Raw genomic sequence first — 14,903 nt, forward strand, 5'->3', positions numbered from 1 at the left:
TGCTCGTGTTTTTATTCTAGCGAATAAAAATTCTTGCATATAATTTATGTAATATTTTATTGTAAAATAATCGTTTATAAATAAAATAATTTGACGTGTAAAATTTTTATTATGTATTTCGTTTACAAATTCGACATTTACATTCCGTGATAAAAAGATAACCTGTATAAATTTCCGTAATCTGTATACTGTGGTCCGCTGACTTGAAGTCCAGCGGAACGGCACAGGGGAAAGAGGAATCGGACCTCCCTTGCTCTCAGGCAGTCCACATGTGGGCGTAACTGCCGCGACGAATGGCGAACCAGAGTTCAATGGTGGTGTGAATAGCGGAGGACAGTTTGAAATTCGCTCGATATAATAAGTAAGTACCGTGCTTCCACGAGAAGAAGGCACAGCGTGTTTACATCCCTACTCCTGTTGCAGTTCGCTGACTCACAGGTATTGGTCGAAAACGGTGACGAAGATCGGTGATACCCAATCAGCGGATTGCAGCAAGAGTGGGGATGGAAACACGTTGTCCCTTCTTCTCGTGGAAGGACAATACATACATTGTTCCAATGACAAGATAAGAGACAGATGAATGCAAATTTATCATTGTATGCATTCAAATTATATGTATACACCTTTTCAGCTAGACATTTCGTCTATTTCGTCTTCGGATGTTAAATCTGGATCATCGGCTTGCAACAAACATTTATTGCAGTGACAAAGAAACAAGTACAAAGAACATAAAGCTTTCTGTCTAGAATGTCTACTTCTTTCCAGATCACATTCATCCAGATAACTTATACATATTTCTTCTTCCGGTTGGATATCGCGTATTGCTTTTAAAACCAATACATTATTCGAGTAAGGAAATTCTACAATTGCGTTCGGTATACAACTATGATTTACCGTTGACTGTAAAATATAAAGACCGGAGCCTTCATTGTTTAAGAAGGAACCTACCGCTGCAAAGGTGGAAGCACCGTTAAAGCACAAAAGGTTACATTACAATCTATACTTTATAGAATATAGTACCTTCTTCCATTTCATCGTAAATATGGTCTATTAATTTGTCGACCTGAATTCTCTCCTCTCTTGGCAATTCTAACGCAGATACATTTTTGACCCAACGTGCAAACGAACTAGTCCCAATTCCTTGGCCATTTGTGCCTATCAAAGCTAGTAGACTTCTGAAACCATGTGGTGTAAACCACTGTAAATCAAAAACTTAAATTATTTATATTATGATACAATATTCTTTGATTTATATCGAAATCACGTACATGTAATACAAATTCAGTATTTAGAGCTCTCCGCATCATTTCTCTGAGTACATCGATCTGGCCAATGAACTTCTCTTCTAACAACTTGTGTGTAATTTGCTGTATATCATTGGTGGCACAATGACAAAATTGTGAAAAGATAGAAAGAATATCCTCTTTATTATTGGCTTGATTAACAAGAGCTACCATCCTGGCTGGTAACATTATTGTCCCTGATTCTGGAGGATAATGCATTTGCTTCCATGTATCATTTAGTTTAACAAGTGGATGAGATTCGCATTTTTCTCTTGTGTGCAAGCATAATGTACTATGATATCTAAAATCATAATAAACTATAGAATTAAATTATTTCATCCATTTTAATACATTGTTACAAGTCGATTTCTATTACCTTGAATAAGCCTCATTCTGGCATTCGATGCTACAGTATTTTGTGCCACACTTTGGGCATTCCGTAATTAAATCCTTTTTCGTTTCGCAACACTCTACATGAGGTAGAATAATCGCTGGATTTTCTGTTAATCTGTGTACATTTTCTTCCGCAGTCTCTAAAGGTGTTAAACAGTTGTCGCAAGCTGAATATCCGTATTCTAAATTCCAGGAAAACTGGCAACAAACTATGGGTTTCTCCTCCAAAATTACATCTCCATCTTTAAATGGACGAGTAGCAAAGAGACCCTTTCCCTATAATACATTATATTAGTATTCGTAAGTGCTTTCGACGAGTCCGGAGTGTATTAAATTTAACAAAAAAAGAGCGACTCCCGTGTTGTTTGAAATTAAACGCGACTTAAAACCGATAAGATAACGATCAACATGAAATAACGCAACGGTGAATTATATAAATATATTTTGCCTTTTCGTCGTTAATTAATCTGATTTCAAAATTACTGGTGTCCATCGTGATTCGATTTCTTAACAGAGCAAACACGTTAACAAGATATTCTGGTTCTCGAACATGTGTTCTTTGGTTGTCATAATTATACTGCCGTAGTCAAATTACGAACAGCCATACGAGTTTAATGAACGAGTAAGACGTTAATGTTAATATTGGACGAAAATTTTGAAGTATATAAAAATAGTTGTGTTTTTATTTATGGCTAAAGATAGCATGCGTATTCGTTGTTTGTTCGAACATTTGGTATACGCGATAAAGTAACGTTACTACAAAGTGTATACTTATAGCACTTCCGTATGCTTCCGTAAGGGCAAGCTTCGGATCGCTTCGGACGTAAGTTACTTCTCGCGAGTCGGTTGAGATTTTATTGAAAGATCACGTCTAAAAGAAATTGATCTCATTTTATTGGACCACAGGGGATAATGAACGGAGCAATGGCTATGGTAAGTTTGCTTTTATCATTGTTTTTACAAGAAATATTGCGTTGGTAGAAGTAACAAATGACGGATCATGATGGCGGTTGTAAAATGCTTGCAACGTACTTAAGTAATTAATATCCTTAAGCGACCGGATAAATTATAAGTACAAAACAACGGAAGTTTCTTTTATTGTATTTAAAACGTATAAGTTACTAATCAAATTATTAACACGTATTGACATAATATCGCACATGATCCAATCAATAAAGTTTACAGACTTTCCCATACATTTTAACGTATATCATAGATAAAAGTTACTATTTACAGATTTGTTTTTTAACAAGTTGAATAACGAGGAAATCTTTCATGCCTTTTCATTCATACAGAAATGCTTAATATATTATAGTATTTGCAATAATAGTAATGTTATTCGGAAGTTTAGAAGTACAAAGGTTTAATTATTGTAAGCATTTGAAGATAGCGTTATTTCTATTGAAATAATAACGTATTACAAGAATTAATAGTTTTAATGTTTAAATTCAGCATTAACCTTCGATATTATTCAATCCTGTATAATTAATAATATCTTGCTTTTGTTGGACAAAATTGATAACTAAATACGCATGTATGTTCATAGGCACCAACGTCCCAGAACAGTGTGGAACCGCCGAACAAGAAGCCTAGAGTCGAAGGTACATTGCTAAAACAGCCAAATAGTTGTATGCCCCTAATCGCTAACAAATCATACGGTTAAGCATACGAGTGGAAAAGACAGGTGAACACAGAAGCAACAGCAAGCATAATATATTTTTAAACAAAGGAAATGATGAAGAGAAACATATACTATTTACTTAGGACAATCAGGTGCTAGCTTTCTATTAAAATGCTGGCAAACTATAAGAGTTGAGAGGTCTATTGCAGTTTCAGAATATATTTTGGTAGGCTAGGGTAATAGGTGATCGTTGGCCCTCAATAAAACTAATGTATGGTTGTCCTTCTGTTCTGAGATGTTACAGCGGAGAGACAGTACAGAATCTGTGGCCTACGACTGAGCTGTGATCATGAGCGTGCGCCAAACAAAGAAAGAGAACGCTACATTCGTTGAACAGAACAAATCAGAGTTTTGCAAACTCCACTGACACAGCATCTATTGTCGAGTACCAAATACGATGCGTATTTTAGATAGGTCAGCATTTTAGGGTAGTCTTCTTTCATCCTAATTATAAGCCTCGTTTTGTACACGAATTAGTTCATCAGAACAAGGTGTCCAAGCGTATGTTATTTTACTAATGCAAAATTACGTAGCTGTAGTTTGTTCGAAAATTCCTGGTAACTATTTCATAGATTGTGAATCGTATTTTCGATTCTTCACTCGGATCAAAATATATAAGGAATAAAAAGAGAGGCTTATAAATAGGAGAGGCAATGGCGATGTATGTTTTTCAAGATATTCTCAAACGAAGTTCATCGCATTTGTATTTATGTTCTGTAAACACGAGGTGAGACTTTTTTTTTCTTTATTAAAGAAGGCGAGCCCATTGTAAGTCGATAAGAAAATATTGCAGAAGAGCGTACAACACGAGAAAATACGCTTTTCCGACGGTCGATCGCGTTAGATTTCTTGTCAATTAGGATCGCCATTGCTACACAGAAAGTGTTAAGGCTAATTGCGTGGTAGGTTGGAAAAGGCAAACTGTAAGAAAATGGCGCAGAAAATGCACTGAGAGTATTCTCCTTTGCTTTGTGCTTACAGATTTGTGCGTCGCCTCAATCTCGGATAGTTTGCGCACAACCATCATTGCTCAGCCCAGAACACGGTTAGCCGTTAATCAAATGATCGAACAAAGTTAACATTATTAATTCGTGAAACTGCAAAAGTCGTAAAAGAGAAAAAGAAGCGTTTCAACGTGTTCTGATTTCTGTTTCAGAGACTAGCAGACCAAATTGGTTATGATCGTACGAAAACCTAATCTAGTTATCGGTTGTCTGATTTGTTTGAAGCTAATAGTGCAAACAGTAATGAAGTTTAAATGAAAGATATTATGCATTCAGTTGCAGTGATCTCTTTTAAATTTTAATATTGTTTTCAACAAAAGTCTGATCGTTACATGTTTGAAGTACAAAACAGATTTTATATTAATGGTGTGCAAGAAAAGAAGGGAATTCCACTTTGTCCTTTATGTGTATAAAATATACGTTATATTTGTATATTTTATACATAATATCTTGAATTGTAAAAGTGAAATATTTATTGTTCCTGACTGTTTTAATTTCTTTGAACTTACAGTTTGGAGGATGGTTCTACCGTGGGAACTACTGCACGACATCGTTACTTTTTTCATCTCTTTTTAAGTCATTTTGTTGCATTCCTTGTCTAAAATTCTACAGCTACTTACGAACAAATTTACTTACAAAAAAACGATATATTCGCATAGCAAATATTAATCATTTTCCAATTAAAGTAATGCGAATATTCCAGATTTTCGAGTTTTCGATTATTCCAAAATTCCGAATAAAAGTTAAGAAATCAAAACTGCATTCCCTATAAAATTAATATTATTCTAGTACCTCTATCGTCACAGAGAATAAAAAAAAAAAAAAAATAAAGAAAGAAAAAAGAAAAAAGTAATCTGGAAATTAGTAATTTTTAAAAACATGTGTGTGCGTGTGTGCGTGATAGTGGAGGTACTAAATATAATTAATTATCATGTTACGTGTTTATCTAATACTAATTTTCTTCGTAGGAAATGCATCAGAGTTCTTGCCAGGCCCTATATATGATCTTAACCAAATCGGACAAGTTGTTGCTGGTACGTAAAATTATAATACTAAATTATTTCGTCGCATAAAACGATTCACAAATGATGTATAAATAAAATTGTGACAGTAAAATTTTAATCGCTCCAATTGAAGTTGTATATTGAGGGTTGATAACGGTCTAGTGGACAAGTAGCTGATAAGATCTGATGAAACGTGATTTAGTCACATCCTTTGATCAGCTTCAAGTACATGTTTAGACGCAATATTTTTTGTGTTACAGGACCTGGAGCTAAATATCTTACATTACCTGGCATTCTAGGTGCAGGTCTCCCAAAAATTACATCCGAACAGCAGGATACAGTAAATAGAGCAAAGAAATACGCGATGGAACAAAGCATCAAAATGGTTCTAATGAAACAAACCCTCGCGCATCAGCAGCAGGTAATTTTCAAACATTAAACTAACAAACTTTACTCGCCTAACATACATTTTGTATTCCATTGTACATTCGTAAACTTCTAAAATTAGTATTTCCTTTTCTCTATCTTTATCGTGCTCTGACACAATAAACAATGCCGTTAAATACTGAATGCTTTCGCTAAATAAAATGAACGAGTTTCATTTATATCGTGCCAGTAAACAAGAAATACAAAATTAATGCTATTGAAAAATTAACTTTCGCGTTGTTTCAGTTATCGAATCAAACGTTAATTGTTCAGAAGGATGCACAATGGATTCAATACATAGTTTTATGAAATTACATATTACGATTGTGGGGTTCTTTTTTATCTCAAAAAGTATCGTTTATTAGAAGATATACAGGGTGTTCGGCCACCCCTGGGAAAAATTTTAATGGGGGATTCTAGAGGCCAAAATAAGACGAAAATTAAGTATACCAATTTGTTCATGGAGGCTTCGTTAAAAAGTTATTGACGTTTAAAGTTCCGCCCGTACTGAATTTTTTTCTCGAAAATGCACAAGATTTCGGGGGTATGTCTATTCACCAAAAATGATTGTATTTGACCCTCCTAGCTAAATATAATTTTTTTAGAACGATTTGAAAAATTCTATTTTCGCCGAAAAAATTAGGCACCTTTTCGAATTTTTTTTACGAAAGTGGGTAGGATTTCGAGGGTATGTCTAATGACCAAAAATGATTGCAATTGATCCCTGTAACTAAATATAATTTTTCCAAAACGATTTGAAATTTTTTAATTTTGTCGAAAAATTTCACACCTTCTCGAATTTTTTTCTTGAAAGTGGGTAGGATTTCGAGGGTACGTGTAATGACCAAAAGTGATTGTAATCGACCCCCGGAATCGAAAATAATTTTTCCAGAACGATTTGAAATTTTTGAATTTAATTGTTAATAACTTTTTAACGAAGCCTCCATCAACAAATTGGTATTCTCGATTTTCGTCTTATTTTGGCCTCTAGAATCCCCCATTAAAATTTTTCCCAGGGGGTGGCCGAACACCCTGTATTTACATGTTGCTTCCTCTATTTAGCTCTTTGCCAATAATACCGAAAAAAGAAAAACCAGCAATTTTTTACGTACGCATATGGTGCTTCGAATTAACGTTTGTCCTTGCAATTTAGCTCGCCCCGCCGAGTAATGTTAAATTATTATTTAAATATATTAACCTGTGTTCGTTATGACGAGCGAGTAAAGTGAAAAAAGAAAGAAAAAAAAAAAAAAAAAAAATAACAGAAATTAGAGACGAACACTGGAACCTAACTCTGATCGGTTGATTTTTTCTCCCTGCAGAAGAATAAGTTGGTCCTGCGGCAGCAAGTTTTATTGCTAATGTGCAGGTTAGTGTCAACCAAGTCAAGACAGAAACAATATGAAACCGCCTTACGATCACTCCTAAACGTTTCCCTGAGTTACTACTGTAAGAAAAGGTTAGATATCTTGAGATAGTAGTCGGCGGGAGCAGAGCTGTACCAGCGCAAAGGAGGACAAGTTTTTGTGCATGAATCTATGGACGATTTGAGAAAAATAATCGATATATACTTCTGAACTCGACTATTCTTTTTTGTTCCTCCTTTTATAGCGAAGTGATTTTTCAAAAGCATTTATAGTATTCAATTCCGATTTGTATTTAGAATTAAAATGTTGAAAATGTAAGCGGTCCCGTGGCTATATTTTTCAGTATTATGTAAGCAGTCTATTAACGAGTACATTTTTAACGTGTTCTGGATACAAGCACAAAATGAAAATAGAACTTGTTTTTCAACCTTATGGCGATTGATGTTTACTATACATATGGATGATATGTTAATATTATCTTTAAATTCTCATATGCTTCGTTTGAATGGAATTGGAGGTAATCATTGAAAAGTTTGCTTATCTGTTTTCAAATCAATTTGTTTCTTTGAAGACTTTGGGAAATTGAGAAAAAGACTAGTTGAGTAACGAAGGTGGAATGGTAAAAGAGCTTGGGGGATTTTTGAGATGAACGAGACATGGTGTATGTAAGGGGGAGGGATATCAATAGAAGGCCTATGGTCCTTTGTGTTACAGCAAATGGCTAGTCAACGGAATCAGGTGCAGAGACAGCAGGCTCTCGCCCTCATGTGCAGGTTTGTTTGTTCTTTGTCTTAGCCCTCCAAATTTCGTCTTCGAGTCTTGAAGATAATTCTTAACTCTCGTATCATGTATTTATTAAAATGTTTTATTCATAATTTCACTTGGGTTCTATTCTAATTCTTTAAAAATCATGTATATTTCGCTGCGTGCATTAGTCGATACTTAATGCTTATTCTTTTAAAATATTAAATACATTCTGAACATTGCAAACGCGAATGCAGCATCGTGAATTAATTTCACATTGAATTCTTCCGATTATCGTCGAGTCGAAAGATTATTCTTGCAAAAGAGATACGAAGCAATGTATAAATAAGAAATTAACCGTATAAAGGGGATATGCAAATACAGGGTGTTCGGCCACCCCTGAGAAAAATTCTAATGGGAGATTCTAGAAGCCAAAATAAGACGAAAATCAAGAATACCAATTTGTTGATGGAGGCTTGCTTAAAAAGTTATTAACAATTAAATTCAAAAATTTCAAATCGTTTTGGAAAAATTATTTTCGGTTGCGGGAGTCAATTACAATCATTTTTAGTCATTACACATACCCCCGAAATCCTACCCACTTTCGAGAAAAAAATTCGAGAAGGTGTGAAACTTTTTGACGGAAAAAAAAATTTCAAATCGTTCTGAAAAAAATACTGTTACCTGTGGGGACCAATTAGAATCATTTTTGGTGAATAGACATATCCCCGAAATCCTACCCACTTTCGAGAAAAAAATTCGAGAAGGTGGTGAAATTTTTCGACAAAATTAAAAAATTTCAAATCGTTCTGGAAAAATTATTTTCGTTTGCAGGGGTCAATTACAATCATTTTTTATGGTCAGACATACCCCCGAAATCCTACCCACTTTCGAGAAAAAAATTCGAGAAGGTGGTGAAATTTTTCGACAAAATTAAAAAATTTCAAATCGTTCTGAAAAAATTATTTTCGTTTGCAGGGGTCAATTACAATCATTTTTTATGGTCAGACATACCCCCGAAATCCTACCCACTTTCGAGAAAAAAATTCGAGAAGGTGGTGAAATTTTTCGACAAAATTAAAAAATTTCAAATCGTTCTGGAAAAATTATTTTCGTTTGCAGGGGTCAATTACAATCATTTTTTATGGTCAGACATACCCCCGAAATCCTACCCATTTTCTAGAAAAAAATTCGAGAAGGTGTGAAACTTTTTGACGGAAAAAAAAAATTTCAAATCGTTTTGGAAAAATTATTTTCATTTGCGGGGGTCAATTTCAATCATTTTTGGTGAATAGATATACCCCCGAAATCCTAACCACTTTCTAGAAAAAAATTCAGTACGAGCGGAATTTTAAACGTTAATAACTTTTTAACAAAGCCTCAATCAACAAATTAGTATTCTTGATTTTCGTCTTATTTTGGCCTCTAAAATCTCTCATTAAAATTTTTCGCAGGGCTGGCCGAACACCTTGTATACTATTTTTTATGTACGTAAAAAATAGTAAAATAAAAGCAAATATTTCTGACGAGCTCTTTTTGCAAGAAATATCTTTGAATATTTTGTTTTCGTTCTGTATTCGATTGATGATAGCATAGAATTGTGAATACGTTAATAATAGATACAAATAAAATGAAAAAGATCGATCTAACATGTATATGGTCAATTGTCACTTGAAATAAAATTCCTGTATGGCAGGGTATATGTGGGCAGCATCAGTTTCGAATTGAAAGAGGACACGATCAGGCAGGCTTTCCTGCCTTTTGGTCCTATAAAATCGATCAACATGTCGTGGGATCCTGTTACCCAGAAGCACAAAGGATTTGCATTCGTCGAATACGAGATACCTGAAGCAGCGCAACTTGCTTTGGAACAGATGAATGGTGTCATGATTGGTGGACGTAACATCAAGGTAGCGGGACGTACCTATATAACGAATTTCCTGTCCCCCAGCAATCCTATCATCCCGCCGGAGGTCGGCAAATTTTTATTTTAGTCTTATCAAATTCCTTTTGATTGAACTGCATCATATTTACAGAATGCACTTCGATCAAAAACTTAATTAAATTTCTTCTTAACGATCATAATAAATTCCATGCCTGTAGAGTTTTTAATTAATTATGACATAAAATTTTTATGATACTTCAAAGAGTAAAAACAAAGATAGTCGTACAAAATCTCATACTTTTTGATTCGTAAAAGTTTTTAACCAATGCTACAAATGCAAATTATCTCCATTGCAGAATATAGTTCCTTTCCTTAATTTTATTTCGCGCATATTTAGCTATTTAAGCATTTGTTTTATATTTAGAGCTTTAGTCTTCGTCAAATTTTGCACATAGATATTTTCTATCTTGGTGGAAAGCATCGTTGAATTTGTATGATTTCTTTCAGGTTGTGGGGCGTCCATCGAACATGCCCCAAGCACAGTCCGTAATAGATGAAATTACCGAGGAAAGTAAACATTATAATCGTATTTACATTGCATCCATTCATCAAGATTTAACCGAGGATGACATTAAGTCTGTATTCGAAGCATTCGGTCCTATTACGTATTGCAAATTAGCACAAGGAAGTTCGCCACACCGGCACAAAGGTTATGGCTTTATCGAATACGAAACAATGCAAGCTGCTTTGGAGGCAATAGCGTCAATGAATTTGTTCGATTTGGGTGGTCAGTACTTACGAGTAGGCAGAGCTATCACACCACCAAATGCTCTTATGGGTCCACCCAGTGGAACCAGTATGATGCCTACTGCAGCGGCAGTTGCAGCCGCCGCTGCAACAGCAAAGATTCAAGCAATGGACGCGGTGGCTAGTAACGCTGTTGCTCTTGGTCTAACCAAACTCGGAGCTGCTGCACCACCGATATTGAATCAAGGTATATAGAAGTTTACAAAATTTTATATACAGCGTATTCGGCCACCCCTGGGAAAAATTTTAATGGGAGATTCTAGAGGCCAAAATAAGACAGAAATCAAGAATACTAATTTGTTGATTGAAGCTTCGTTAAAAAGTTATTAACGTTTAAAGTTCCAAACGTACTGAATTTTTTTTTCGAAAATGCGCAGGATTTCGAGGGTATGTCTATTCACCAAAAATTATTGTAATTGACCCCCGCAAGCGACAATAATTTTTCCAGAACGATTTGAAATTTTTGAATTTAATTGTTAATAACTTTTTAACGAAGCCTCCATCAACAAATTGGTATTCTTGATTTTCGTCTTATTTTGGCTTCTAAAATCCCCCATTAGAATTTTTCCCAGGGGTGGCCGAACACCCTGTATAATCCACTTGTTTGGTCGATGATTTTATCAAATTATTTGTATCTATTTAACATTTGTTTACAGCATTGCCTGGTATAGTAAGACCCACACTTGCCCCTGCGACAATTATGGCACCGCCAACTATAGCAACAGTAGCACCAGTTATACCTCCACCTGGTATAGCTATACCACAAACTCTAACTCGACTACCGGCAATTATTCAACCGATACCTGGACAACCAGTTGTTATACCACCTCCAGCTGTCGTCACACCAACAATAGTAGGAACACCGGTTGTAAGTTTTTCACGATTTACTCTCGTTTACGTCAATTTTGTACTATACAATGAATTTTTTTTTGAATCGTTTTAAATATGACCGTTAGATACCAGTTACAACTACGACAAACTCCGATATAATGAGACGGGCGCAAGAACAGGCGGCACACCAAAAGCAACAGGAGGAACTACAAAAGAAATTACTAGAGGAGACAGAACCGCAAACGTTGCAACAACAGGAGAACATGTCGATTAAGGGGCAAAGCGCGCGTCACCTTGTTATGCAAAAACTTATGCGCAAAGTCGAGTCCCGTGTTGTTATTTTGAGAAATATGGTAGCCCCGGAAGACGTGGATGAAAGTTTACAAGAAGAAATCCAGGACGAGTGTTCGAAGTTTGGGGTTGTAGAAAGAGTTATTATTTATAATGAACGACAATCTGAAGACGACGAAGACGCAGAAGTTATCGTAAAGATTTTTGTTGAGTTCTCTCAAATGAGCGGTACGTGACTTGTACTTTTTCAAATTTTAATTTCCAGTTATCTCTGTATTAAATAACCGATTACCGTTTCAGAGGCGGAACGTGCAAGAGATTCTTTAAATGGCCGCTATTTCGGTGGACGATTGGTAAAAGGAGAACTATACGATCAAGCTCTATTCGACAATAGCGATTTTTCTGGTTGATCAAAAAACATACATTTGTCGTGCATTGAATTCCGTCAATTTCTTTCGAACGAAAGAATTTATGTCTCATGTTGACTGATATTTTGTACTTCATCACTAGAAGTACTACTTCTTACAAACTTCAACGATTATAAGTCTGCCTCCTCGTTAAAAAGCCCAGACTCGAATTTCAATTTTTACATTAACCTACGTTTAAAATCCGTAACTGTTCGTTGTTATAAATATTTAAACAATATTTTTCGAAGACACAAATTTTATTAAAGCTAATAAAAATACAAAAGAATGACCTTTTTCGACAAAAGATTCAAGCCTGAATCAGTGTAATTATCGAAGTTTTGTAAGAGGATATTCCATTTAAATTTAGTATCGAGGCTGTTACTTTTGTTTATGTCAAGGATGGTACGATCGATGACGTAAAAAGATACCATACCTAATGTATGTATAGAAACATAGGATATTAATAAATTGTTTTATGCATAGACTATACTTCATACAAACAATAAATACGTAAATTATACATATATCGTAATACAAATATATGTTACAATAAAATTTGTACATATTTATTAGATATTTTATTGGCTCTGAACACACGAGTTAATTACATTCATTTTTAACTAAATTAGGTCAAATCAATCGTTCATTGATTTGTTAAACATAATTTAATTATGGTTTCTATTTCCGCTACTTATCTTGTTTGATAGTAACTTTATATTCTTCCTCGTACTCTTTGTACGACGGATATGAAGTTTGCGTTTTCGTGTTAACCGGCAATTCCGGTAAGTCGGTCTTGGTATGTGCATATTTCGCTTCTATTAGCGCAGCATTTTCCTTTTTGCTCATTGCTATGCGATAATTTTCTTCTACTTCCTCTTTTGTCGGAGGATTTATCCTACGAAATCTTAGCCACGCCTCCCATTCTGCAGGTATTTCCTGATCAAATCCAGTATCTTTGTCGACCGGCTCGAAATAACGAGATGGTCTCTTTTTTACAGAATTACTTGGAAGTGGTTTCTCGTAATATTTGGTTCCATAAAAATCTTCACCGATTAATTTTGCAGTTGGTTCTTTTAATCGTAAAGAACCAACAAAACATTTCCACAATATTTGTATTACGCCACGTTCCGGTTTAGTCATTTCACTAATATATTAGGACAACTTTAACTAAAAGGATCAAACAAATATGTATCATCGTAGAAGTTCCGTACTCTAAACTTCTTTATACGGTTAAACGAATTGATAATACAGATTTTGAGGGCTTTAGTTTAACCCATTTGCATCATAATGAAATATGAGAAAATTGCCTTTATCGCCAATTTTTTTTTTTTTATTATATTTAAGTACAAAAATGATAAGAAAACTTCATATTTCAATACAAATAAATTGCAAATACGGGCTTTACGTCCATATACATGAAATGTTGATTAGTTATTGTGGGCAGTATGATAGTATTTGAAATGTTGAATGCATAAAGCAACTTCTCTTCTTTTCTTTTGAACTAAACAAACGACGCAACGTTTTTGAGCTTTTCTTGATGATGTTGATGGTATGACCATTGGAAAATGAATATATCTATATTTTCTAATCTAACATAAACATTCCGTTCGGCCACTGATCATCACGGCACCTTGATCCTATCATACCAGTGGTACGGTTTAATTATTTTATTGTTCAACTGCACTTAGCTGGTAAGATCTCAAAGGTGCTTGATGTTTTAGTCTCCAGTTTATGACAGGTCAAACCAGACTATTTCTTATAATTTTAAATACGTGGACCTGTAAGACGAATAACAATTACCAACAAAATTGAGCGTATGCATATAGCTCCGATGGTAGTGACCAAGAAATTTGAGCGTATATATACGCTAATGATGCAAATGGGTTAACGTCGATTGAGCAAGATTCTAATTAATAGTAATTTATAATACGTACACTTTGTATTTCAAATACACCAAGAATATTTTTATAAACAAAAGAGAATTACGAGCAAAGAGGCTTTCAATAAATTCAATTTATTTAAAGAAACGTAAGCAGGAATTAACGATTGTTACAAGTAAAACTACGCAACATATCGTAATATTGAGTATAACTAAAAACTTTATAAATTTAACATGCACAGTAGTATACAAAACATCAATTACATATACTTCTAAAATAAAGTCACAGATAGGCAACTTACACGGACCTTTTTGGCGCTCTCGCAGCACTATGTGCGGGCTAATCTAGAAACAAAATGAGGCAGAAATTCAATTGTTCAATTCAGTTATCAGATTCCTTCTGCCATACTTAAGGATCGAGAATAGTTATAATATCGATACCGGTTATGATCTTGACATTCTCGGCGATTGCAGAAGTCCGCCAAAAAGTAAATGGCTCCTGCAGTAAGCCATAGACTACACAAAGTGCTGTGAGATAAGTGTAAAAGAATAAAGTCATCAGCGCCATTCGCGAGCTGATCCATAAATAATGTGTGACCCCACTTTTTGGCGAATTTCCAGGGTCTGAATAAACCAAGTACGCACGTACAATTATTGCATATTGAACAATAAATACAGATACAATACCATATAGTACTGTGTTAAAAAACTAGTAACTAATACGTATTATGTTCTCGATTCTAATTTTATTTTATTTCACGAGTAAGTTTTCAATTATTCGTGTTATAGTCCCTAAAATCTGAAAATAAATATTTTCAAGACTGTTGTGCCCTTCTTAACGTAACGAAGGAAAGAATTTCTAATATGTCGGAGACTTTTTGGTATTCTGCATCAATGGAAC

The 14,903-nt window shown here is 34.7% G+C and overlaps 3 protein-coding genes across 13 annotated transcripts; 1 reads left to right on the forward strand and 2 right to left on the reverse strand.

Annotated features, from left to right (window-relative positions):
* Positions 1-313: 313 nt before the first annotated feature.
* On the reverse strand, positions 314-2,253 carry Smyd5 (SET and MYND domain containing, class 5). The gene is made up of 5 exons (XM_076773882.1): positions 2,125-2,253; positions 1,660-1,952; positions 1,269-1,584; positions 1,021-1,198; positions 314-950 (listed from the first exon to the last, which is right to left on the reverse strand). The coding sequence occupies exons 1-5, from the start codon at positions 2,167-2,169 to the stop codon at positions 628-630; spliced, it is 1,155 nt and encodes a 384-aa protein (XP_076629997.1). The 5' UTR covers positions 2,170-2,253; the 3' UTR covers positions 314-627.
* A 175-nt stretch (positions 2,254-2,428) lies between these two features.
* Positions 2,429-12,697, forward strand: Hfp (Poly(U)-binding-splicing factor hfp). 9 transcript variants are annotated; one of them, XM_076773876.1, is made up of 13 exons: positions 2,429-2,499; positions 2,583-2,609; positions 3,223-3,277; positions 3,593-3,771; positions 4,339-4,402; positions 4,514-5,395; positions 5,626-5,786; positions 7,873-7,931; positions 9,599-9,812; positions 10,295-10,781; positions 11,251-11,462; positions 11,551-11,944; positions 12,017-12,697. In XM_076773876.1, exons 6-13 carry the CDS (start codon positions 5,293-5,295, stop codon positions 12,124-12,126), a joined length of 1,740 nt encoding a protein of 579 aa, XP_076629991.1. In that variant the 5' UTR covers positions 2,429-2,499; positions 2,583-2,609; positions 3,223-3,277; positions 3,593-3,771; positions 4,339-4,402; positions 4,514-5,292; the 3' UTR covers positions 12,127-12,697. The 9 variants fall into 9 exon arrangements, with proteins under 9 accessions (XP_076629991.1, XP_076629994.1, XP_076629995.1 ...); XM_076773879.1 differs by having other exon boundaries at positions 3,593-3,742; XM_076773880.1 differs by lacking the exon at positions 4,339-4,402 and having other exon boundaries at positions 5,330-5,395.
* A 24-nt stretch (positions 12,698-12,721) lies between these two features.
* Positions 12,722-14,504, reverse strand: LOC143346114 (uncharacterized). Of its 3 annotated transcripts, none has more exons than XM_076773886.1 (2): positions 14,311-14,504; positions 12,722-13,290 (listed from the first exon to the last, which is right to left on the reverse strand). In XM_076773886.1, the coding sequence occupies exon 2, from the start codon at positions 13,261-13,263 to the stop codon at positions 12,811-12,813; it is 453 nt and encodes a 150-aa protein (XP_076630001.1). In that variant the 5' UTR covers positions 13,264-13,290; positions 14,311-14,504; the 3' UTR covers positions 12,722-12,810. The 3 variants fall into 3 exon arrangements, with proteins under 3 accessions (XP_076630001.1, XP_076630002.1, XP_076630000.1); XM_076773887.1 differs by having other exon boundaries at positions 14,305-14,504; XM_076773885.1 differs by lacking the exon at positions 14,311-14,504 and adding an exon at positions 14,058-14,263.
* Between the last annotated feature and the right edge of the window lie 399 nt (positions 14,505-14,903).

This window comes from Colletes latitarsis, chromosome 10 (genome assembly GCF_051014445.1).
Source record: "Colletes latitarsis isolate SP2378_abdomen chromosome 10, iyColLati1, whole genome shotgun sequence".
Classification (NCBI taxonomy): domain Eukaryota; kingdom Metazoa; phylum Arthropoda; class Insecta; order Hymenoptera; family Colletidae; genus Colletes; species Colletes latitarsis.

Coding starts and splice junctions, on each gene's coding strand:
- Smyd5 (XM_076773882.1), bottom strand. CDS start 2,169: ATGGACACCAGTAATTTTGAAATCAGATTAATTAACGACGAAAAG. Junction 1,585..1,659: donor CAGAATGAGGCTTATTCAAG/GTAATAGAAATC, acceptor TTATGATTTTAG/ATATCATAGTACATTATGCT. Junction 951..1,020: donor TTACGATGAAATGGAAGAAG/GTACTATATTCT, acceptor CCACCTTTGCAG/CGGTAGGTTCCTTCTTAAAC.
- Hfp (XM_076773873.1), top strand. CDS start 2,589: ATGAACGGAGCAATGGCTATG. Junction 7,932..9,598: donor GCTCTCGCCCTCATGTGCAG/GTTTGTTTGTTC, acceptor CCTGTATGGCAG/GGTATATGTGGGCAGCATCA. Junction 10,782..11,250: donor ACCACCGATATTGAATCAAG/GTATATAGAAGT, acceptor ATTTGTTTACAG/CATTGCCTGGTATAGTAAGA.
- LOC143346114 (XM_076773886.1), bottom strand. CDS start 13,263: ATGACTAAACCGGAACGTGGCGTAATACAAATATTGTGGAAATGTTTT.